We start from the raw sequence: 24,753 nt of genomic DNA on the forward strand, positions 1-24,753 counted from the left end.
GAGTGATGAAACCAAAATTGAACTATTTGGCAGGAACAAGCAGAACTTCATTTGGCATAAAAGGACACTGCATATCAACATCAAAACATCATCCCTACAGTAAAGTATGGTGGAGGGAACATCATGATTTGGGCCTGGACCGCTTGCCATCATTGAGGGGAAAATGAATTCACAAGTTTATTAACAACTTCTCCAGGATAATGTGAGGGTGTCTGTCCGTCAACTTAAGCTCAGAAGAGGCTGGGTGATGCAACGGAACAATGACCCCAAACATCACAGCAAATCCATAGCACAATGGCTTCAGAAGAACAAACTCCACCTTTGGAGTGGCCCAGTCAGAGCCCAGATCTCAATCCTATTGAGATGCTGTGGAATGACTTGAAAAGAGCCATACGCAGAAGACAACCAATGAATATGGAAGAGTTAAGGCAGTTCTGCAGTGAAGAATGGGCTAAAATCCCCTCCGCACGATGTGCAGGTCTGATCTGCAGTTACAGGAAGCGCCTGGTTGAGGCCATTGCTGCCAAAGGAGGGTCAACCAGTTATTAAATCCCAAGGTTCACTTACTTTTTCCACTACCACTGTGAACGTTGAATGCGTTTGTAAAATAAAGACATGTAAGAGTAGAATTGTTTGTGTGTCATTGGCTTAAGCTCATTGTGTATATCAGTACCTGTGACGTACATGAAGATCAGATCACTTTTTATGGCCAATTCATGCAGTAAACCAGATAATTCCAAAGGGTTCACATACTTTTTACATTGACTGTATATTCAAACAACGAAACATAAAGTCGGCTTTATTTATGCAGGTATAGCTGTGTTTCTCACCTTTTCCTAGGTGTTTTTAAAGTGTCTACTGTCAATTTGAAGTTGGTAAAATTATTATGCTTACCCTAAATACTATTGATGATCCCGCTTCGTTGTGAGGTTTGATGCAGTTTTAGGGTACAACTATTGGTTAGCAAAGTGCAAGTTCAAATACAACAGAGAACATGGTGTGTAATTGTGCTTGTGACTCCAAATTTCAGTAAACAATGCTGGAGATAATATGGTACTGCTTAGGGCAAAGACAAATAGTGAGGGAAATGCTCGCTTAAAGAGGTTTAATTTAATGGACAGAAAGGTAAATGTGTTAAACATTGCACATTCTGCATGCTACTGTTTTTCCATTGATAGATCACAATATAGTACTTCACGCCATTCATTCCAACTAAGAAACTCCTCCTCTGGCACCATTGTGGAGGAAGAGCAAGGCTGGTGATATATAGGAGAAACCTGTCTTATAACAAGACATATATGTGTGCTAAATTTTCCAAGTGTGTGGCTTGAAAAACAACACTTCTTAACAGAGTAAACTTTGGGCTAAAGTTGTTGTTTTCATAATGACAAGAAGATACAAATTAAAAACCCAAAGCATTGATTTTAAACTTTTTACAGAAGTGAAAGCCTGACTGCAGAAAGACGTTCTGTACAGGCGAGCCCTGGCTATCGGCTGATTAAGTCAAGAAGTGAGTCTGATCTTTCACAGCCAGAATCTGATGAAGAAGGATACACACTGGTAAGTAATAAACATTCATATCTTTGTTCTTGTATAATTAGGTTGCTTTTTTGTAGAATGACTACTCTCTACAATATTGCTCTTGTATATTTTACTTTATCCCATCCCGCAGTTTGTTGTATTTGTTTAACTGATGCTTTTATCTGAACCAAATAGATATTCGCATCAATATTATACATGTTTTTCTCTTTGCCAAACCTGACGTGTTATTAGGTGACTGAGACAAAATCATGGAGTGTTAGAATTTTCAGGTGTAGACTTTATTTAAAATGCTCCATATTGGATTATTCCCTTTTTGATTGATTTCCTCTTTGAAGCAGAAAAAAGTTAAATTCATTAATGCTTATGAATCAAAAACCTGTAACAATAAAAAGAAAATTTTTATAATTGGAAACAAAAGAGAACATGGCAGGCAAAAAATATTCATTGTAAATCTTGTTATTGAGCAGTCTTTTGTACAATGATGTACTCTTATCATCTATTTTCCCTGATCCTTACTGGATCACATTACATTAAGTGTAAAATGCAGATATACCTTACATACTTGTCCTACCAACTTTTTACATTTTTTTCAGATGACAAAAGGAATTCTAATATGAATAAATTAACATCAGCCCCACAGACTTACTTTCCTCTAGTTTCCACTGTAACCAAGATAACTCCTGCAGAATGATTTGTAAAATACTGATCACTATGCATGCATTTATTTTTAAGACACTTCTTAAAGTGGAAAATTTCATCTTTTATGGTATAGGCGATTTTATATGTACTTATTTATGTTTCTACAGAGTGCAAGAAGAAATGTTGATTTAGATTTGGCTTCATCTCGTAAAAAAAGGGGTAAGTTCTAGATGGCCAATTTTAGAATTGCCTTAGTGATGCATCAGGTTTTATTAAAGAACTGAATTCAAAATTTTATGGGCAGCTACCTAATATGAAGCAGCAATTCCCTTAGTGCTCCACAGTTACCAGTCCTTTATGAAACAGTTATTCTGTGGAGTGGTCTTTGGCAGCAGTAGTTTTTTACAGAATGGAGTGCCCAACCATTGCCTTACAGGACCTATTTTCCCAACACATGTCATCACATTAAGAAACTGCAAACACTATAGACTGTCCTCTTGGAGTGCTGTTTATCACAGGCACACTCAATTGTGCAACCAGTAAGTTGCACTTTCTGTTATTAGACATCCTTAGGTCCAGGTCTTTTCCTTGGTTTCCATGCACATGATGCATATACTTATGATTAATTCTTATTTTTTTGTACTTGAAATACAGACTGAAAATGTACAATTTTAAACGTTATATGTTTTCTTTGGCTTGTAAAAAATTGCATGCCATCTTTTTCATTTTGTCTTAATTAACAATGTAGCTTTTAGTTGTGTCTTCTGTATGAAATGTCTCCTTTTGTCTTCTGATTTTTGTGTGGTAGTGTATTTACTCCTTTTTGGCCAGTTGAGCTCGAGAAACAAGAAGAGCTACAAGCAAGTACATGATGGCATGTTTAACTTCTTTTTTAAGTCTAGTTTCAGTATGTTAAATACATTCTGTGTTGGCATTCAGGCACTTTTGTGCATCATAAAAAACTAATGAGAAAAAAAAAATTAAACTACCTGTAAACTTAGGCTTTAAGAAAAACATTGTCTGGTTCCAAAATATTTACTTGTAATAGGCAAGCTGCTGTTTTTAAGTAATGCCCAGTATGCTCAGTTTCCAGTTTGTTTAGAATCAGATTTATTAGGCATTGTTGGTGTTAAAGGGAAGTTTTATGGCCATGTCCTGTTATGGTAGGGTAGAAGATTATGCAGGGGTTGTCTGTCCATATAGTGGGTGGTTTTGGCTGTTGGTCTTTGTTCCTCTAATATGACGTCAGTTTTTTGACATTATTTAAATTCATTTATTAATTAAGCACATTTATTTACTAATATATACCATAAACATTAAAGTTAACTGCACAGCTATCTTTAGTTATTTTCAGGTGGGAAAACCATACTAAGCAGTAATACATATGTCCTTTGTTAACTTATTTCATAAATGCTAGTAAGCAAAAATGCATTGCAAGTTAATTAAAACCAGGCATAAAACAAATTGTTGCAGCTTTGAAAACTTTAATGGTTTAGAAGAATTGATTTGAAATAGTGAATGTGCAAAAATGACCGTTAACACAAATTGACGCTTTTAGTGTGGAGGAACTTGATAAACCTCTGGCATTATCAGAACTACTAGATGCTATAAAGTCACTCCAAGGTGGAAAAGCAGCAGGCCCTGACGGGTACCCTGCAGAGTTTTACAAGAAATTCTCCGCTCAGCTAGCTCCCCTCCTATTAGCAACATTTACAGAAGCCAGAGATAACCAATTTCTTCCACAAACCTTTCGCCAAGCATTAATCACTGTCTTTCCAAAACAAAATAAGGACTTATTACAATGTGCATCATACAGACCAATTTCACTTCTAAATAACAACGTTAAAATACTCTCTAAAATCATAGCTAGAAGGATGGTGAAAGTGCTCCCTCGGTAATATCACAAGACCAAACTGGATTTATTAGGGGCCGACACTTATCTTCAAATCTTCGACGCCTGTTTAATGTAATATACTCACCAACTAAATCAAACACCCCAGAAATATTATTATCATTGGATGCAGAAAAAGCATTCGACATGATTGAATGGAAATACCTTTTTACTATATTGGAGAAGTTTGGGTTTGGCCCGAACATTTGTGCATGGATTAAATTACTGTATACTAACCCAGAAGCTTCAGTTTGCATCAATAACATTTGCTCAGACTACTTTAAACTAGAACGTGGCACAAGACAAGGATGCCCTTGTCACCGCTGCTGTTTGCATTGCCATTGAACCACTGGCAATACATTGTCAAATACTGATCAGATAAAGGGGATTAGCAGAGAAGGACTGGAACAGAAAATCTCATTATATGCAGATGATATGGTACTGTATATTGGACCCAGAAAATTCTGTGCCTGCAGTCTTAGCAGCACTCACAGAATTTCAAAAGCTCTCTGGTCTCAGAATTAATCTGAATAAAAGTGTACTCTTTCCAGTGAATTCTCAAGCATATAATATTAGATTAGACACCCTACCTTTTATCATTGCAGAACAGTTTAAATACCTAGGGGTAAACATCACAAGTAAACATAAAGCTCTTTATCAACAAAATTTGTCGTCTGCATGGAAAAAATTAAACAAGACTTGCATAGATGGTCAACCCTTCATCTCACACTAGCTGGAAGAATTAACACTGTTAAGATGAATATTCTTCCTAAGCTCCTTTTTATTTCAAAACATCCCAATATACATTAATAAATCATTCTTTAAGCAATTAGATTCAACAATAACCTCATTTATTTGGAATTCAAAACATCCACGCATCAAAAGAGCGACCCTACAAAGACAAAAGGCAGAAGGCGGCATGGCTCTACCTAACTTCCAGTTTTATTACTGGGCGCAAATATACAGGCGATAAGAACCTGGACACAAATAGAAGAACATACACAGGCTTGGACCACAATAGAAGTAAAATCCTGCAGTACTTCTTTGTATTCCTTGCTCTGCTCCAATAAACACACGCTATCGGCAATACACTAATAACCCAATTGTGCTCCACTCACTTAGAATCTGGAACCAATGTAGAAAGCATTTTAAGACGGAGAAGCTTCTATCTGTGGCACCCTGCAAGAGAACCACCTCTTTCAACCTTCACAAACATATGCAGGTTTTAATATCTGGAAAAAATTTGGAATTAACTTGCTTAGAGATCTTTATATAGACAACGTCTTTGCATCCTATGAACAATTACATTCCAAATTTAACATTCCAGCTACACATTTCTTTCACTATCTTCAAATCAGGAACTTTGTTAAACAGAACCTTCCAGATTTTCCTCATCTTGCACCCTCATCCACGCTGGAAAAATATTGCTCAATTTCAAGGAATTAGACTCCATCTCTACAATATATAAAATCATTTTACAATCCCTTCCTTTCAAAGATCCAAGAGGACACTGGGAAAAGATCTCTCAATTAATATATCAGAAAAGGAGTGGAAAGTAGCAATGCAGAGAATTCACTCGAGCTCCATATGCAAAGCATACAATTATACAACTCAAAATTATATATCGAGCACATCTGTCTCACTAAAACTCTCAAAATGTTTCCAGGGCATGATCCAACCTGTGAACGTTGCAACCAAGCCCCAGCCTCACTGGGTCACATGTTCTGGGCCTGCACCAAATTAACATTATTCTGGACAAAAAATTTTAATTACCTCTCAGACAGCCTTGGACTCACAATCCCTCCTATCCCATTAACAGCTGTGTTTGGGGTTCTTCCAGAGGGGCTTAAAGTGGAGAAAGACAAACAAATTGTGATTGCATTCACTACACTCTTGGCACGCTGACTTATTCTGATAAACTGGAAGAACACAAACTCTCCTCTTTTAAGTCAGTGGGAAACCGATGTGTTATATTATTTGAAATTGGAAAAATCAAATACTCAGTTAGAGGATCTGTACAGACTTTTTTCAAAACATGGCAGGATCTAATCAGTAATAATTCAAAATAAGTTTATGAAGCACAGAGAATTTATTAACTTAGGTATGTTTACAAGCCTTAAATTTACACGTTTGGCTTGCTCTCTCTCTCAGGGGTGGGGATCGATCTGTTCTTAACATAATTCTTTTTTTTTAATAAAAACTTGATTGCTATTTATGGATTGTAATAAAATTAATAAAATAAAAAAAAAAAAAAAAGACCGTTATTAGTGGCTAGCTAATTAAACTTGGGAAAGTTGCATGCAATACTAGGGCCTTGCAAGCATGTTTATTAAGGGGTTATGTAATGTAAGAGCATGATATCCTATAATATAAAAAAAGTTAAAATAATTTGGAAAACAAATTTCACAGAATATTGAATTTGTGCAAAATAAATAACTGCAATACGTTTGTATATACTGTATTTGTAAACTCACCTGGCAGTTTTACAGTATATAAAATATTGTAATTAGAAATACTAAATTGATGTCCTTGCTTGTGCCGTAAACATAGTAGTGAAGAGATGATTCAGTTTTCCAGCAAACATCATATACTGACATTCACTGTCAATGTCTGTAAGGCCTTTGATTTTTGGAATCCAAATGGCCTAGCATGTTTTTACATATCTTATAAAGGTATACTTACTGTAGCTGTGAGAGGATGCTCCTGAATGCCAAGTTGGGTAATCTGGTTTTCCTCCCACGTCTCCAAAGATATGCAGTTCAAAAAAAATGTTGATTCCAACTTGACTTCATGTGACTTTGTACATAAATGGTTTTTAGATTGGAATGGAATGAAGATGTACACGTAAACAGTTAAAATTGGAAACCACCTAATGTGGGATTTATCTCAACGAAGGCAAAAAAAAATTAAAAGCAAAAGAGCGAAACATCAAAACCAGTAAAACAGTAGACAGCATTGCATGTTTGAAGTTTCTTCAAAATTTCAGGAATCTGTATACTTTTCTTTTGACAGATTTGAAGTCTTATTCTGACATAGTAAAGTAGATAAAGCACTGCTAAAACAATATGAGCAAATAATAGTCTATAAAGCATGCAATAGAATAAATGTTGCAGTGTTATAACACACAGCTTTAACAGTAATAACAATTTTTTGTCTGTTTATTTATTTTTTTATTTTAGTCATGTTCTCCTTGAAATAAACATGACTCTGTCAGATTAACTGAATTCTCCTCTCCTGTTTTATGTGGAAAGGTAATGTGCAGATCAAACATAAGTCAATCCAGTCTAGTAGAATTACTTGGCTTGAGTACAATTTGTGAGATCTCTACATTGTTCCAAGCATCCACCACATACTAAATTATATTCCAGCCCCAATGGGTCATTGCCCTTCGAGTGACTGTTGCGTGTAACATTCAATACAGAAATGAGCTTTTTATTTGCAATTTTATATAGTTTTTTTTTTTTTATAAAGTTAGCATCCCCGGTGAAAAACATTTGTTGCTGCCCATAAGAGGTTTAGCTATATTCACGCACTTATGTCAATATTGAGAATTGTTGCTTAGCTTATGGTTTCTAGAAGCAGAAACTTCATAAAGTGGTCAGAATAGCTAACCATATAGAGGCTTCTGCCCTTGCAGGAACATGTGCTGTACCTTGTGTTGTGTTGCCTCTGATTCAGAGGTTCACCTCTATTACTTTTGACCTTTGGGTCTGCTGACATTAGAGGAATTCTTTGTTCCTGATTTTAGTACTTCATTGAAAGTTTATCCAGTCTTTCACGTCTACCTGTCCTCTAGCAGTTGTGTTTTGCTGCACAGCTGTCTCCGAAAATTGACATTAAAAAAGCTAATAAAATCGTATTATACAATACTTACTCAGTTCGAAGCAGGTATACAAAGATAAGGACTGAATGGTCATCTGACCAGAGTCTCCTGCCTTTGCAGGACCATAAGTGGAGACATACTGATTCAGAGTTTTTTATTATTGTCATAATTACTGTTTATACCCCCCCTTCTTCTGATATACCCACAGAGGTGTGACCGTAGCAGCTGATCTTTGTTTCGGTGCTTTATTTGTATTGTGCCTTTTATTGCAACACATTTCCATGGCTAATTTCACAAATAATTGTTCTTAAAATTTACTTTGGTTTAACATTGAGTTCAGTTCATCTAATAATTTTGTAGTGCTTTATTCAAACATTCTAAGTCATCCCTTTACCTCTGATACATAAAGTATATGCAGATATTGAGCCAGGTTTGACTAGCAGCAGTCATTTGTTGTTAGTGAGAGATTGTTTCTTAACTCCCTAGAATTTAGGTGCAATGGGAACTGAGCATAAAAGCGGCCAGAGACATGATGGGGAAAATTTTTAGCACCCGCGCATATGGACTTGCCTCTTGTCGCTCCCTCTATTAATGGCAGCAGGAGAATTGATGTATTGCTTGGCTTTTGCAGAGCTCTGGGTGGTTTAAACAGGCTCTTTTGTTACTTGCTGATGACTCCTTTTCTCATGCTGCTTTTTTCAATTCCTCATGCTTCTGCTCGCCTCTGCTTTGCTGTGTATTGGCTCATCATCTACTGCACTACCTGAATTTAATATGTTAAGCATGGTAGTTTTTCCCCATTTTCCTCCCTTTGTAGGTCTGAATGAAATTGGGACTGAGACTATAATGAGTGTTAATTTGTATTTTTAGGTCTGCAGCAAAACTCCCCAGATACCCTGGCTGACTCTTGGTCTCGAATGAAGCATAGCAGAGATCGCTTGTACTCTCTGTTCCATTCTTACCATGAGTCTGACTTTAACCTGAGCAGGACGTTGGGCGTTCACAGCTTAATGGAAAATATCATCAGTTTTGTGAGTGGAGATGTGGGCAGCACATCTGCCTTTAAAGGGCCGGAGGAAAGCATGTCTACTTGTCCTCAAGGAATTATGACAGCAATGGAGCAGCAGCAGAACAGAGCTGAGGTAAAACATTTGTGGTTGATGTGTAAGCCATTGGCTGACTGCTGTCTTTATTGGTAAGAAATGTGGCTGATTCCACTTCTCAAATGCTGCTACTGGGGAGTGAGATTTTATCCTGCATTTTGTTTTATCTTGTCTTATTCTGTGTGATGTCCAGTCCTGTTCCACTCTGTTTTTGCAATTCTAATTATTTTCAATTAAACGTTATTTATGCATTTATTTTTTGAGGGCCCTGTTCACAGGTTACACTATTGGAAGACTTCTTAAAAGGCCAGTAGGCAGACACACAGTGCTTTATTTGGCCCAAGGTGGAAGGGTAGTTTTTTTCAGAAGATTTAGAATATAGAAATGTTAAAACAACAATGACATCCCCCCCATACACACACAAGATTGCAAAACAGAAGGAAAAACATCTGACTTGGCTAATGTTAAGAGAACAGTTATAGTAAGTCATTATAAAGACATATAAATATTTTTGTAGGCATGAAGTAGCCCAAGTAGCCTTTCTTGACACACTTGTGTTGGCTAAAAGCATTTAATGGTAGTACGTCATAGTGAGGATGTTCAGCATTATTTGTGGTACCCTTCGGTTTTGTCTTCTTTCTCCTCTTCTACTACTTCCAACAGGTTGAGATTATGCTCAGTAACTGAGCTTGCCTTCCTAATTAGCTTGTTTATTCAGCGGCCCTTTCTTGAAGTGATGTTACCAGTCCAGTACACTGTGTAGCATACAAAATCACACTGGCTGTTACAGAGTTATAGAACATGTAAAGGATGACACTACCCACACTAAAGGAACACGGTCTCCTAAGGAGAGGAGGTCACCTCAAGAGCCAGTGTAGTTTTAATAATCTCCATTTTCAGGAGACACCAGACATTCACATTTCTACCTCTGAGGCAGGCCGTGAACTAGTCTGTATCAAACAATGAACCAAAACAGCTTGTCACATATAGCTTGGTATCATATGAAGAGAACATGAGATCAGGAGATCAAGTCCTGTATGGAATGAGTCTTCAGAGAAGTCGTTTTGCCTCCAAATGTTACAGGCTGTAAATGCCCAGAGCCATAGGAACAAATCTCAGTGTAGCATGTATCAGTTACTCCAATAATTTTCTTAATGTATGGTAGGAAAGTGTTATATGATAATAACTCACAGGGAGACCTAACATTAGTAGTAAGACATGAGATTGTTCACAAGCATATACATGAACTGTCTTTGTGCTGTGATAAGGCACTAATTTAAGATAATTTAAACAGTATGCTGCAATTTAGGTTATTTTTAAATGAGTTTAAGCAATGTATTCCAAGGTTCTGAACAATAATGGAGAATTTGAAATTGGAAAGAATTTAGTATAGAGTAATGTGGGTCTGGCTTCCTTTCAATAGAAACAATATTCGCAGAAGCATTTCAACTTAAATACAAAAGAATACATTAGATGCTAGATTTTAGAGTTGAATTAGAGGTGCATTAAAATTAGATATATTTTTTCAATCAGTGATGATGGCAAAGTGAAAAATATTGATATTATGTTATAAGATAAAGCAAAGTAATTAATAGTCAAAATTCAGTTTCAAGACATTCTTTTTGATCCCCTTATGCATTTTGCAGTTTTTAAGTTATTCAGCATCACTTTCACTTTGTTTATTCCTCAGAGCAGAGTTCTTCAACTTAGGCCCATCTGTACTATAACTTGTCAGTGTTTAATAATGTAACATTGAGACTTAAATGTATGTGGCACAAAAATGTGATCTTAAATGCAGGACAACAAACCGCCATATACTATCATTGACTCCTGTGTTTCGGTCAGCTGCCATTCTTTTAGACCCCACCCCATAATCTATAAGTGGGTTAAAACAATTGTATTCCCTTTTACCTGAGGGGTTGCTAAACAATGTCCACCTGTTTGCAAGGCCAAAATTGGGTACAATCTTACATTTCAGTCTTTCAGTTTGAACCAGCTTTAGAGTTTTTTTGAGGAAGACAACAGTCTTTTGTCTTTCCCCTATTGTGTTCAGCTCCGTCTTGAAGCTCTTCACCAAATTTTGGTTCTGCTTTCTGGTATGGAAGAGAAAGGCTGCCAGACAGCAGGAAGCAGCCGCCAAGCAGCCATGTTCCAGTCATCTTCTCTACTTACCTCTGTGCGACTACAGTTCTTAGCTGGTTGTTTTGGCCTTGGAACAGTGGGGAATGGCGGGGTCAAAGGAGAAAGTGTGCAGCTTCATCATTATCAGGTATGAGCCAAGCTTTATTATTTTTTTTTTCCTAATCCTTTAAATTCACCTCATCCATTTAACAGTATACAGCATGTAGTACTGAATCGCACACCAGTTTACTATGCCTTATGGTAAAGATATGTGCTACAATTGAAATGTACTGCATCACCTCTCCATTTAGCAAAATGTACTTCTGTGTCTGTGAACACTTTCTCTTTATAAACTAAAGAGTGCTCGTTTACTTAATACTGTCAGGCCTCGAGATACTAGTAAGTTTATTTTCTGTGGACATTTGTAACCTGTTTTTAAACATAAGTTGGAACTTGCAATGAAAATGTCCATTGATGATAACATCTGTAAAAATGCCTAACTCTTCATTGCTTATTTTACAGAGAAAGCTTTCTTATTAGTAAAATGACAGTGAAGTAATATTACTGTACTTTAAATCACAAATTCAATAATTTGAACTAATTTAAACAAAAAAGTTTATCTAGTATGTTGAACTCATGCTTAAGGTCATTTTTGATAATGATACAGTAGCTAATGGATTTGGAAAAGGCATAATAATTGCATGAAAGCTTACCACAAGCTTTATTATTGATCCCTCAATAGAGAACATGCTGTCCAGCATTTGTACTCACTAAAATGACATGTCCACAAGGTATATTTCGGTTGCTGGAAATATCGAGCAGCATTTTCTACCGCTTAGCTGAACTGACAGTTCTCAATCTAATAGCTTATCCAAGACATGGCTAATTTCATGGTTGGGTGCAGTGCTTACATACAGACAAAAGCACAAAATAATTGAAAATGGGTGACAAAGATTTACTTTTCTGTTGTATGCTTCAGCATTAATGATGACTGTTATGTTGGTTTATCCACATCAAAACTAGTTTGCTTAGTTCATGCAGTGGATTCAGAAAATATTCAACCACTTTGCTTTCTGCACATTTCTTGTTTTGTAGAGTTAATTATAAATTAGTAAATTTGCCATTTTTATGCATCCATCTACACTCAGTAATAATATTAAGTGAAAATATGTCTTTGGAATGATTTGTACATTCAAAAAAACTAAAATCTCTCATTTATGCAAGTATTTTGACCCTTTTGCTGTGGTAGATGCATCCTGTTTACTTTAATTATCCTTGAATGTGTGTAGAACTTAATTGGAGTTCGATCTGTGGCAAATTGAATTGACTGGACATAATTTACGCCTGTATCATGCCTTGCTATGACTGTAGCAGTAGAGTGTTGTACCGTGTTAGCCATAGATTGATACAGGAGAAAGTAGGGTAAAATGACACCTTTTACTGGCTAACTAATAGATCACAAATGCACGCTTTTGAGGCAGCTAAGGCTCCTTCATGCTGTAATTGCTACCAAAGTAGCTTCTAAAAAATTCTGTGTTAGTGATCTAAATACTTCTATGAATGAGAAATTTCAGTTTTGATTTTATTAAGTTCACAAACCCTTCTGAAAACATGTTTTCACTTTGTTATTGTGCATTATTGAGTGTAGATTGATGAGAAAAATGGCAAATGTGTTCATTTAAAATGAAATCTTCAACACAGTGTGCTAAAAGTGAAGAGGTCTGAATACTTTCTGAATCAGCTGTAGGTAAAAAAAAAAAAACAAAAAACACAAAGTCTCTAGGTAAAAATTAAGCAAAATTCAGTTAAATGAAAAATTTAGGGTTTTATGTGCTTGTTCATATTTGTGGAGTTGGAGTAAGCCGTGACCCCTGTAACCTGGGGCCTGTCTGTAATAATTTTTAGTTCCAAATTGTAAATCGGTTCAATGGTTATTTAGTGTTTTATGTAATCTCATTTTGAAACATGATAGATCAATTGATTGAACAAACAAACTTTATTTGTTCCCCATGGAAGTTTTGGCTTTTTACTGAAGCTCTTTAAATAAATAAATGCATAAACAGGTAGAAAGTAAATAAATAGATATAACCACACTTTGTTCTGAACATGCATCAGAATGACCATAAAGCAAGAAAATTAAAAAAGAACAAAAGTTTTGACTTGACTGTTAAGTCACAGTGAGATATTATGCAGATGTATTGCTGTTGGTTTAAAAGAGCCCCAGTGGCATTTCTCGACACAGTTCTACTGAATAATTTGTTGGCTGAAAGTTTTCATTGTTGTTGTGTCAGAGAGAGGGGATGTGCAGCATTGTTCATAATGGCACTCAATTTTGTTTTAATTCTCCCCTTCAATACTACCTCCAGGGGATCTCAGGTGCATCCTATAAATGAGCTTGGCATTTTAATTAGCTTATTAATTCAGTGGCCCTCTCTTGAAGTGATGCTACCAGCCCTGCACACCACAGTGTAGAAAACTGCACTGACCATCACAGAGTTATAGAAAATGTGAAGGATGTCACTTCCCACTTTACAGGAATGCAGACTCTTAAGGAAAAAGAGCCTGTTCTGTCCTTTCTTGTATGCACTGCTCAAAAACATTAAGGGAACACTTAGTTATCACAATCTAACCCCAGGTCAGTTCAGCTTCATGGATATTAATCTGTCCATTCAGGAAACATATGCGATTGTGAATCAACTTCACCTGCTTCTGTGCAAATGGAAAGTGACAACAGGTGGTCTGGAGAGGCAACAGCAAGACAGTCCACAGAAAAGGAATGGTTTTGCTTTGCTGGTGGTGTCCATAATGTCAATATCTGAATTACAATCTGTAGTTTTAACTGTAATATGCTCCCTTTTACTCCCATTCCTCATTCACTCAGATGACCAATCGTCCTCATGTGGGTTTTTTCCACACTGCACTGGGTCTCTGTCTGTTTGAATGAGATGAAATCTGTCCAGAATTAAAACATTGTCAGGTATATCAAGTTTAAGCCAACTCTCCGTAAGGCACAAGATGCCACTGTGCTTGTATGCTCCATGAACTGCTATAAATACAGAGAGTTCATCCATCTTATTTGACGTTGATTGAACATTTCCCATTACAATAGTTGATAGACCAGTTCTAAAACCTTTTTGCCTTCCTTTTACTTTCGCACTGGCACATCTACAGTGGTGTGAAAAATTATTTGCCCCCTTACTGATTTCTTATTCTTTTGCATGTTTGTCACACAAAATGTTTCTGATCATCAAACACATTTAACCATTAGTCAAATATAACACAAGTAAACACAAAATGCAGTTTTTAAATGATGGTTTTTATTATTTAGGGAGAAAAAAAATCCCAACCTACATGGCCCTGTATGAAAAGTAATTGCCCCTTGTTAAAAATAACCTAACTGTGGTGTATCACACCTGAGTTCAATTTCCGTAGCCACCCCCAGGCCTGATTACTGCCACACCTGTTTCAATCAAGAAATCACTTAAATAGGAGCTGCCTGACACAGAGAAGTAGACCAAAAGCACCTCAAAAGCTAGACATCATGCCAAGATCCAAAGAAATTCAGGAACAAATGAGAACAGAAGTAATTGAGATCTATCAGTCTGGTAAAGGTTATAAAGCCATTTCTAAAGCTTTGGGACTCCAGCGAACCACAGTGAGAGCCATTATCCACAAATGGCAAAACATGTAACAGTGGTGAACCTTCCCAGGAGTGGCCGGCCGACCAAAATTACCCCAAGAGCGCAGAGCGACTCATCCGAGAGGTCACAAAAGACCCCAGGACAGCGTCTAAAGAACTGCAGGCCTCACTTGCCTCAATTAAGGCCAGTGTTCACGACTCCACCATAAGAAAGAGACTGGGCAAAAACGGCCTGCATGGCAGATTTCCAAGACGCAAACCACTGTTAAGCAAAAGAACATTAGGGCTCGTCTCAATTTTGCTCTGAAACATCTCAATGATTGCCAAGACTTTTGGGAAAATACCTTGTGGACTGATGAGACAAAAGTTGAACTTTTGGAAGGCAAATGTCCCGTTACATCTGGCGTAAAGGAACACAGCATTTCAGAAAAAGAACATCATACCAACAGTAAAATATGGTGGTAGTAGTGTGATGGTCTGGGGTTGTTTTGCTGCTTCAGGACCTGGAAGGCTTGCTGTGATAGATGGAACCATGAATTCTACTGTCTACCAAATAATCGTGAAGGAGAATGTCCGGCCATCTGATGGTCAACTCAAGCTGAAGCGATCTTGGGTGCTGCAACAGGACAATGACCCAAAACACACCAGCAAATCCACCTCTGAATGGCTGAAGAAAAACAAAATGAAGACTTTTTTGGAGTGGCCTAGTCAAAGTCCTGACCTGAATCCAATTGAGATGCTATGGCATGACCTTAAAAAGGCGGTTCATGCTAGAAAACCCTCAAATAAAGCTGAATTACAACAATTCTGCAAAGATGAGTGGGCCAAAATTCCTCCAGAGCGCTGTAAAAGACTCATTGCAAGTTATTGCAAACACTTGATTACAGTTATTGCTGCTAAGGGTGGCCCAACCAGTTATTAGGTTCAGGGGGCAATTACTTTTTCACACAGGGCCATGTAGGTTTGGATTTTTTTTCTCCCTAAATAATAAAAACCATCATTTAAAAAAACTGCATTTTGTGTTTACTTGTGTTATATTTGACTAATGGTTAAATGTGTTTGATGATCAGAAACATTTTGTGTGACAAACATGCAAAAGAATAAGAAATCAGGAAGGGGGCAAATAGTTTTTCACACCACTGTACCTCTCGGTCAGTGTAACTGAGCTGTTTAGGTGTTTGTGATCACAGTGAACTAGATGATTATGGGAGTATTTAATGCACTCCGCTTTTACTTTGTCTGTGTCTCTTACTGTTTCAGGTGCTGCAGACGTAAGGCAGCCTTCGGTCCTCTTTTCGACACCATCCTAGTTTGAAATGACAACCCGTTTGAAATGCAGTCAAGTGCCTGGGTTTGAATGTCTTGCAGTTCATCAAACAATTTAAATTCCATTTATCTGATTTCTAGTGGCTGCTATCAGTGACAAGTCAGAAGGCAGATCAATTCTGATTTTAAATAAGATTAATAACTAGTAAATAAGTTCAGAAAAAAAGAAAGAAAACAGTGAGAAATCCAGAGCTTCTGTAAAAAGGCTGCAGCTTGTGTAGCACCTGGAAGTCAATCCAACTTAGAATTATGCTACTGTTGGAAATGTATGCTTATAAAGGACGCAATGTATTTAGTTCTTGCTTATTGGAGTTGTTGGGAGTATCCCAGACATGTGTCTCTTCTGTAGGTCCTACTTGATGTCAGGAAATAGAAGGAATTCCTGGCCGTCCTAGTATACTAAACAAATATGACCTTAGAGGTTGACACACTCAGTTGGCTTCACCACATGCTGTTCAAACAATAATCCAAAATCACAGGCATGCATAGGAAACTGTACATAGGTGTCATTCAGTGGTGTGTAACATGGTCATTAACTAACAATTGTTGAGGCACTTCGGTGTCATTGCTCAACAAGGAAATCCTAAAACATTTTTGTTTACTTTTAATCAAGGATGGCATCAGAACAGCAAGACAGAACATTCAGAAAGATATACAGACTGCTGTCCATAAAATTTATCAGCAGCTTTCTACAACCTTGGAGAGAGCATTGTTAGCCAACAAGCATCATATTGGTAAGCCTGGAAAGCTCTGTAGGAGAGAATGAATGGGAAAAATCTTGTTCTGGACTTACAGTATCTTTCTGCTTGAGAGCTGAACTTTTTTTAATGAGCTGAATGTTTTAGAAGCTTTCTAAACTGAGTTTTAAAAGTGAGCTCTAATTGCTTTGTGACTTTTTTTCTTTTCTTAGAAGCTCAGCAGCGTCTTCTTTTGGTAACAGTGTTTGCATTAAGTGTACGCTACCAACCTGTGGATGTTTCTTTGGCCATCTCCAGTGGGTTGTTGAATGTGCTGTCTCAATTATGTGGCACTGACACCATGTTAGGACAGCCTATACAGTTGTTGCAGAAACCAGGCATCTCTCAGCTGGGCACAGCCCTGAAGGTGGCCAGTACAAGACTTCTTCAGATCTTGGCCATCACAACAGGGTTAGTTTCTCTACTTTGTTGCAGCGGCCTATTAAAGTGTTGTGTTCACTGCTCTAAGCTTAATCAAATGTTTAACTATGAGTTGAGTTTAGGCAGGAGTTCCTTCTCCTAAGTTTTACAATGTGCCTTCTTTTTTAATACAGAACGTATGCTGATAAGTTAAGTCCTAAAGTGGTACAATCATTACTGGATTTGCTCTGTAGTCAGCTGAAGAACCTCCTCTCCCAGACTGGCGTTACACTTGTGTCATCATTTAGAGAGGATGAAGAAAAAAGAAGTGAGGACCTTGGAGAAGGAGAAAAAAGAGATTTGCGAGGTGTGTGTATGTATAAAAGAACTGGCATTAAACAGTGATGTTCTGCAAAGTTTTTTCATTGGAGTTTAATGGACGTTAATGAACTTTAAACTTTGTTGTTTCTTTAGCACTGTTACGTAAACAACACAGTGCAGAATTGCATCTGGGAGATTTTCTTGTATTTCTACGGCGGGTTGTATCTTCAAAAGCAATACAGTCCAAGATGGCGTCACCCAAATGGACTGAAGTTTTAATGAGTATAGCTGCACAGAAATGTTGCTCAGGTGAGTGGTAGAAAATGCTTTTAGAATTCTAGTTTTCTAAAATGTAACATTCCTTTGTCCATGTTTTCAGTATTCTGAAATTTCACTAGGCTTGTTTTTCCATTCTAGTAGCTACGCTACCCATAACTGGTTTTTGCTACTTGATAAGTCATCCTTTACCCCCAACCATCACTCTTGCAGGAAGGAGGAAGGGATAGAGTCTTTCCTGTTTACTTCCTCCCTCCTTTCCTTGCTTTTTTTCTTCTCTCCTTCCCTTCCTTCTGGAAGAGTGGGGCTTTAGCGTGCCTGCATGTCAACATCTGCAGATTTGACCTTCTCTCTTGTCTCTGTTTTTTTTTTTGTTTTTTGTTTCTTTACTGTTATTTTGAAATGTTGGGGCACAAGGCCTGGAGATTGGTTGGAAAAGTGGTAGGATATTTGGCTTCATGTGTAAGCAGGGGAATTGTTGATGTTTTCTTTATTAGATTCTACTCATTTAGTTAATCCACTTGTAAATAAGAAAATGTCATTATAGACACTCTGATTTCTGTTATACCAATTTTCACTTCAGCTAATAAAGGTACACACTCTTTATCAAAAGATGCTGTAAAGATGAAGCTTGTCTGACATACTTTGATTAACATAAGACAGATAGGGTTGCAGAGGTCTTTATGGTTCTGAGAACGTTAACACTGAGGTTTAAGGTTGGTACATTTAAAACCTTTCATGATTTATAAAGTTACAAAAATGATACGTTCAAAATGTGTCTGTACATGACATACAGCAACAGACTGCCAAAATTTCTGAATGAGGCTGCTGGTCCCCATAGTGAGTGAAATGAACAACAAAAAAAATGAAGTTGCCATGCACCCCTTTTCTGAATAGTGAATTTGCAAAACTTACGGGGTGGCTTGGTGTAATGCTGAGGCCTGACTAGTTGCTCTTTGGAGGAATGTGTTTTAGCAGTTGTCTTTGTGATTGGTCCTGAAAATATTTGGCTACTTTTAAGAGTGAACAGCGCAGTTACGCTTGAGGTCTCAGTGACTCCTTCTAAAAAGCATTACTCTGTCCAGTAGTTCCCATTTCTGCTTAGTGAGATTATGGAAAAACAGCTTTTTCTTTATTTTCTGTTGGCTTCCCCAATAATAAGAATACCAATTCACCCATCAGGTGAATAATTGTGTAATTTTGAAGTTTTTTATAGTTATACAAAATAAATGTATACAAGAAAATACTGTATAATCTACCTTTGAAGTTTTAAATAGATGGTTATCAATATGTGATATCTGAAGCCCATCAAGCATTTTGAATGAGGGGACACTGGTTAATTTGCTTGTAGTCATCTCATCCTGAAGTGGGTAATCCTTAAGTTGAAATGGGTCTATGGGTCTGTGAAGAAAACAGTCCTGAATCTTAGCAGAAACTGTGAGAATGGCTGCAGATATATCTGTAAAAGAAATGCAGTAGGGGAACAAAGAATAAAATGCATGAAAATGGAAATATTTTAGGGTAGAAGATAATATTGGAAAAAAAGGAAACTGTAGTTATATTGTATATGTTACATGGGAATGAGATTGAATGGATGGACACCAGTGTATGGGGCAACTTGCGAATGTAAACAAAGGTTTTACAACCCCTGGCAGAAATTATGGAATCACCACACTTAGAGGATGTTCATCCAGCATTTTTACTTCATAGCAAATAAACAAATTAGAGCTATAACACAACAATTCTTGCTTAATAACTGACTTTGTGAAATCTGCTTGAAACAAATTCCATCTACATTATTTTAATAAATGCCATATTTTTTCCAGATCAAGGCGAGGAAAAATTACGGAACCACTCGGTGTTGTCAAAAAATTTGGAACCACCTTGTTAGTTGCATTATTAAAACAAATACTAGCACAAGTCTAAAAACGCATGCCCCGCTATTAAACAAACATTGTTTAGTGTTAAATTTGTGATTTGCAGAAAAAAAAAAAAAACAGAAGTGTGGTGGTGATTCTATGTTTTTCCAGGGGATTTAAATCCCTGTAGTTGTTAAAAGTTAGAAACACATGAAGACCATGTTTAGGCAGTATGGTCAAGGGGAAACTACTTAGAACAATCATCAGCTGTTGATTGTGGAGAGGAAGGTGGTTTAATGGATCAGTCTTTAACCTCCAAAGCTAGACATGACATGACACCACAGAGAGCCATTTATTTTAGTTTCAGTCCAACATTGAACTCTGTTATACCAATCATTTTACAAAGCACTTGTGTCTGTCTTTAAATAGGTTAAAGGATGGCTGCTTATGGTAAAAGTTGAATTGGAGGTATGTTTTAGCTTTGGTAGTGTTTTTACATCAGCATTTGGTATGGGGAGAGAAGGGGATATTAATTGCGCTGAATATGATTTTAAGTGACAAAAATCATGCTGAAGTTCACCCTCAGTCTGCAAAGATGTTACATGGGATTAGAGTAGCATAAGCAGCAGGAAATGAAACCATTTCTACATCGATTGTACAAACAACACACATAAACATGAATTTATGGTAGCTGTCTCCCTCTTCAGGCATGTCAAAAATGTTAATTGAAAAAAAAAAAATGATGATTTGCAATTACTCTTGTGTGTCTATTCGAAGAGACTTGTCTATTCACAAGTACTTCCTGCTAGCCCTCTTGTTCTGCTCTTTAAACAAACCTGGTTTTGACATTTGCAATAATTCTAGTTTGAGAGACTGGAAGTATTTCGTTTGGCCTCAACAATCCACTGGCTATCTGTAGAAACAGAATCGCTCATCACAGAAAGAGAAGGATTTCTCTGTCAGCCTTGCTGTGGTTGCATGCATCAGACAATGCTCTGAAGTTTTGTTTTTTCACAATGTTGCCACAGCTGTGGAAATTTCAACGTTCTTTGCTGGATGTATTGTTCAAAATGGGGTATGCTTTATGTGGAGAGCTTCAACTGCCTCATATATGTCTGCAATAGCATAATTCTTCCCTTTTTATTTTTTTGCAAATTAACCTGATTAAGGTGAGAGATGATGTCATACAAAAAGTTGCTTGGTATTTATATGGTCTGGTAAATAATTCACTTCAAACTGGACTGACCAATTCTGCTTTGTCTTTTCTCCTTATCAACTTTAAGCTTTTTAGATAGATAGATAGATAGATAGATACTTTATTAATCCCAAGGGGAAATTCACATACTCCAGCAGCATCATACTGATAAAGAACAATATTAAATTAAAGAGTGATAACAATGAAAGTATAACAGACAGACAATAATTTTGTATAATATTAACGTTTACCACCCCAGGTGGAATTGAAGAGTCGCATAGTGTGGGGGAGGAACGATCTCCTCAGTCTGTTAGTGGAGCAGGACAGCTGCCCCTCAGTCTGGAGATGATCGCGTTCAGTGGATGCAGTGGATTTTCCATTATTGACAGGAGCCTACTCAGTTCCCATCACTCTGCCACGGATGTCAAACTGTCCAGCTCCGTGTCATTTAGCGATTGTCAAGGCTTTTATGTAAAGCAAGACTTGCATGCATTTTGTTTGTTTGTTTATTTTTAAACAGCCCAGTTCCTATACTGAATCCATCAGTAGGCTACCTATCCTCTGATTGAGTTTGGTGGTAAATAGTTCTTAGCCAGAGAACCCATACAAAATTCATGTGTTGGCACCTTCTCTGTGGTTTTAAGTCTTGGAAAAGGCCTTGGAGAAGGAATTTGACCAAGTGAAGCATCATTATTTATGTGTTTACTTGTGTCCCTATTTTTATTAAAATGATGTAGCTACACTATAGCAATATTCAGAGTGTACTAAAATCAGTGGTAGCCTGGGTACTCCTTTAAATTTAGCTATAGCATTTAGGCAAAGGTACTGTATTTCTGGGATGTTGGCATTCCTAGGTCGTTGATCCCTCTGATAATGTTAATGGGGTGGGGGGAAAGCTGTCTTTTCTTCAATGTTCATTGCCTCTGAAAATCATAGCCCATGTAGATAATACCTTTGGAGTAGAAGCAGTAATAAATGTTTCAATGTTTTACTGTCTCTTTTGGAAAATTTCCAAAGAGTGGCTTCAGCTGAAGTTAACTGGAATAAGAGGTCTTGAAAGGCTGAAAGCTGTAAAACTCCTGCTATTTGCTTGACCATAGACAAGATAAAGAAGTATATACCTAAGTGTGCAGTTGGATGATGTGGACAAAAAAGAATCAGAATTACTTTTATCCACTAGTAGTTTATGTACAAGAATATAACTTGGTAGCTTTGGAGCAACATCACAGACACATAACATAAGTAACATTGGTTAAATAACAAACATTACAAACGGTTTCAGAATACCTGGCCTAGAAGCAGCGTTTACAGTTGGAGCGTTCATAAGTTTTTAACCCATTTTTTGAACATCCTTGTTTAGTTGAAACTGTTTGAAGTCCATTCCCAATAATCAGTAGCTGATCTCAAGTGTAAACAATCTGCATTTACTGTAATTACAAAAAGCACAATTAACAGACAAATACAGTGATCACAGAAGCATCAACCAAACAACCATGGATGCTCTGATCAGCACCAAAATGGTCTGAGGAAGAGTGGGAAGGGAGTAATAGTACAACGGTAAATACCTTTTGTTTAGGGAGTACTTCATAAACTATTTGCCCCCTTCCTGATTTCTTATTCTTTTGCATGTTTGTCACACAAAATGTTTCTGATCATCAAACACATTTAACCATTATTTAAACATAACACAAGTAAACACAAAATGCAGTTTTGAAATGATGGTTTTTATTATTTAGGAAGAAAAAAAATCCAAACCTACATGGCCCTGTGTGAAAAAGTAATTGCCCCCTTGTTAAAAATAACCTAACTGTGGTGTATCACACCTGAGTTCAATTTTCGTAGCCACCCCCAGGCCTGATTACTGCCACACCTGTTTCAATCAAGAAATCACTTAAATAGGAGCTGCCTGACACAGAGAAGTAGACCAAAAGCACCTCAAAAGCTAGACATCATGCCAAGATCCAAAGAAATTCAGGAACAAATGAGAACAGAAGTAATTGAGATCTATTAGTCTGGTAAAAGCTATAAAGCCATTTCTAAAGCTTTGGGACTCCAGTGAACCACAGTGAGAGCCATTATCCACAAATGGCAAAAACATGGAACAGTGGTGAACCTTCCCAGGAGTGGCCGGCCGACCAAAATTACCCCAAGAGCACAGAGACGACTCATCCGAGAGGTCACAAAAAACCCCAGGACAACGTCTAAAGAACTGCAGGCCTCACTTGCCTCAATTAAGGTCAGTGTTCACGACTCCACCATAAGAAAGAGACTGGGCAAAAACGGCCTGCATGGCAGATTTCCAAGATGCAAACCACTGTTAAGCAAAAAGAACATTAGGGCTCGTCTCAATTTTCATAAGAAACATCTCAATGATTGCCAAGACTTTTGGAAAAATACCTTGTGGACTGATTAGACAAAAGTTGAACTTTTTGGAAGGCAAATGTCCCGTTACATCTGGCGTAAAAGGAACACAGCATTTCAGAAAAAGAACATCATACCAACAGTAAAATATGGTGGTGGTAGTGTGATGGTCTGGGGTTGTTTTGCTGCTTCAGGACCTGGAAGGCTTGCTGTGATAGATGGAACCATGAATTCTACTGTCTACCAAAAATCCTGAAGGAGAATGTCCGCCATCTGTTCGTCAACTCAAGCTGAAGCGATCTTGGGTGCTGCAACAGGACAATGACCCAAAACACACCAGCAAATCCACCTCTGAATGGCTGAAGAAAAACAAAATGAAGACTTTGGAGTAGCCTAGTCAAAGTCCTGACCTGAATCCAATTGAGATGCTATGGCATGACCTTAAAAAGGCGGTTCATGCTAGAAAACCCTGAAATAAAGCTAAATTACAACAATTCTGCAAAGATGAGTGGGCCAAAATTCCTCCAGAGCTGTAAAAGACTCATTGCAAGTTATCGCAAACGCTTGATTGCAGTTATTGCTGCTAAGGGTGGCCCAACCAGAGAGAGGTTCAGGGGGCAATTACTTTTTCACACAGGGCCATGTAGGTTTGGATTTTTTTTCTCCCTAAATAATAAAACCATCATTTAAAAACTGCATTTTGTGTTTACTTGTGTTATATTTGACTAATGGTTAAATGTTTGATGATCAGAAACATTTAAAAAAAAAAACTATGTTTTTGCTAATAATTTCTCTTTGAATGTTTGATATTTGAATTTCATTTTTTTATCTTATGATGATTGTTACTGAATAATAAAGTTTATATATTTTTTTTTTTTTTTTTTTTATCTCACTTAGGTGTTCCATTAGTTGGGAACTTAAGAACAAGACTCCTAGCACTTCATGTACTGGAGGCAGTGCTCCCTGCTTGTGAGAACAGTGTTGAAGATGACCAGATGACACAGGTTGGATTTGAAATCTTACCAGATGTCATGTTTTTCAGTTGCATTTCATAATGCTATCTTTGTACTCTACTAAATGATGTGATGTAATACATTTGTGTTTAAAAGCTTCTGAAACTTAAGTTTTTCAAACACTAAAGCACAAATATTTTCACCTATTTTAATTGTGCTTCATTTGAATGGGGTTGCAAAAAGCATCCTTGATACAAGATTGTAGTTTTCATTAATATAATGGGTGATAGCAGATATGAAAGATGTGTTTGATCCGAATATCAGTTGTGGCAGCACACCCATAATTATTGAGAGTCCCTAGCATGGCATATACAATACCCCTTCTCAGTTTTTGGGCTTTTTCTGCCACAGTACAGTTTCTGGATAGGGCATTATCTCTTTGAACTTCAAATTTTTTTGGCTGCCATGTCAACCAGGTATTGCTCAAGTTGAATATAGCCCTCATCAGGCACTGTGTCATAAGGCCGTATATCAAGGGTGGACAGCATTAGTCCTGGATGGCCGCAGTGGCTGCAGGTTTTTGTTCCAAACCAGTTTCTTAATGAG

General features: G+C 37.2%; 1 protein-coding gene across 7 annotated transcripts in view; it reads left to right on the forward strand.

Annotated features, from left to right (window-relative positions):
• The window catches only part of herc1 (HECT and RLD domain containing E3 ubiquitin protein ligase family member 1), a 144,138-nt gene that overhangs the window by 60,257 nt on the left and 59,128 nt on the right, over positions 1 to 24,753 (forward strand). For 5 of the 7 annotated variants that reach the window (XM_039773671.1, XM_039773672.1, XM_039773675.1 and 2 more), the window contains exons 24-33: positions 1,440 to 1,560; positions 2,349 to 2,400; positions 2,990 to 3,055; positions 8,766 to 9,037; positions 11,052 to 11,267; positions 16,699 to 16,819; positions 16,996 to 17,233; positions 17,377 to 17,549; positions 17,657 to 17,812; positions 24,092 to 24,198. In XM_039773671.1, coding sequence (XP_039629605.1) covers positions 1,440 to 1,560; positions 2,349 to 2,400; positions 2,990 to 3,055; positions 8,766 to 9,037; positions 11,052 to 11,267; positions 16,699 to 16,819; positions 16,996 to 17,233; positions 17,377 to 17,549; positions 17,657 to 17,812; positions 24,092 to 24,198 — 1,522 coding nt within the window. The remainder of the gene's footprint in view (positions 1 to 1,439; positions 1,561 to 2,348; positions 2,401 to 2,989; positions 3,056 to 8,765; positions 9,038 to 11,051; positions 11,268 to 16,698; positions 16,820 to 16,995; positions 17,234 to 17,376; positions 17,550 to 17,656; positions 17,813 to 24,091; positions 24,199 to 24,753) is intronic. The other 2 variants (XM_039773676.1, XM_039773678.1) reach the window with 1 other exon arrangement.

The sequence above is a fragment of the Polypterus senegalus genome, chromosome 12 (assembly GCF_016835505.1).
Source record: "Polypterus senegalus isolate Bchr_013 chromosome 12, ASM1683550v1, whole genome shotgun sequence".
NCBI lineage: Eukaryota > Metazoa > Chordata > Cladistia > Polypteriformes > Polypteridae > Polypterus > Polypterus senegalus.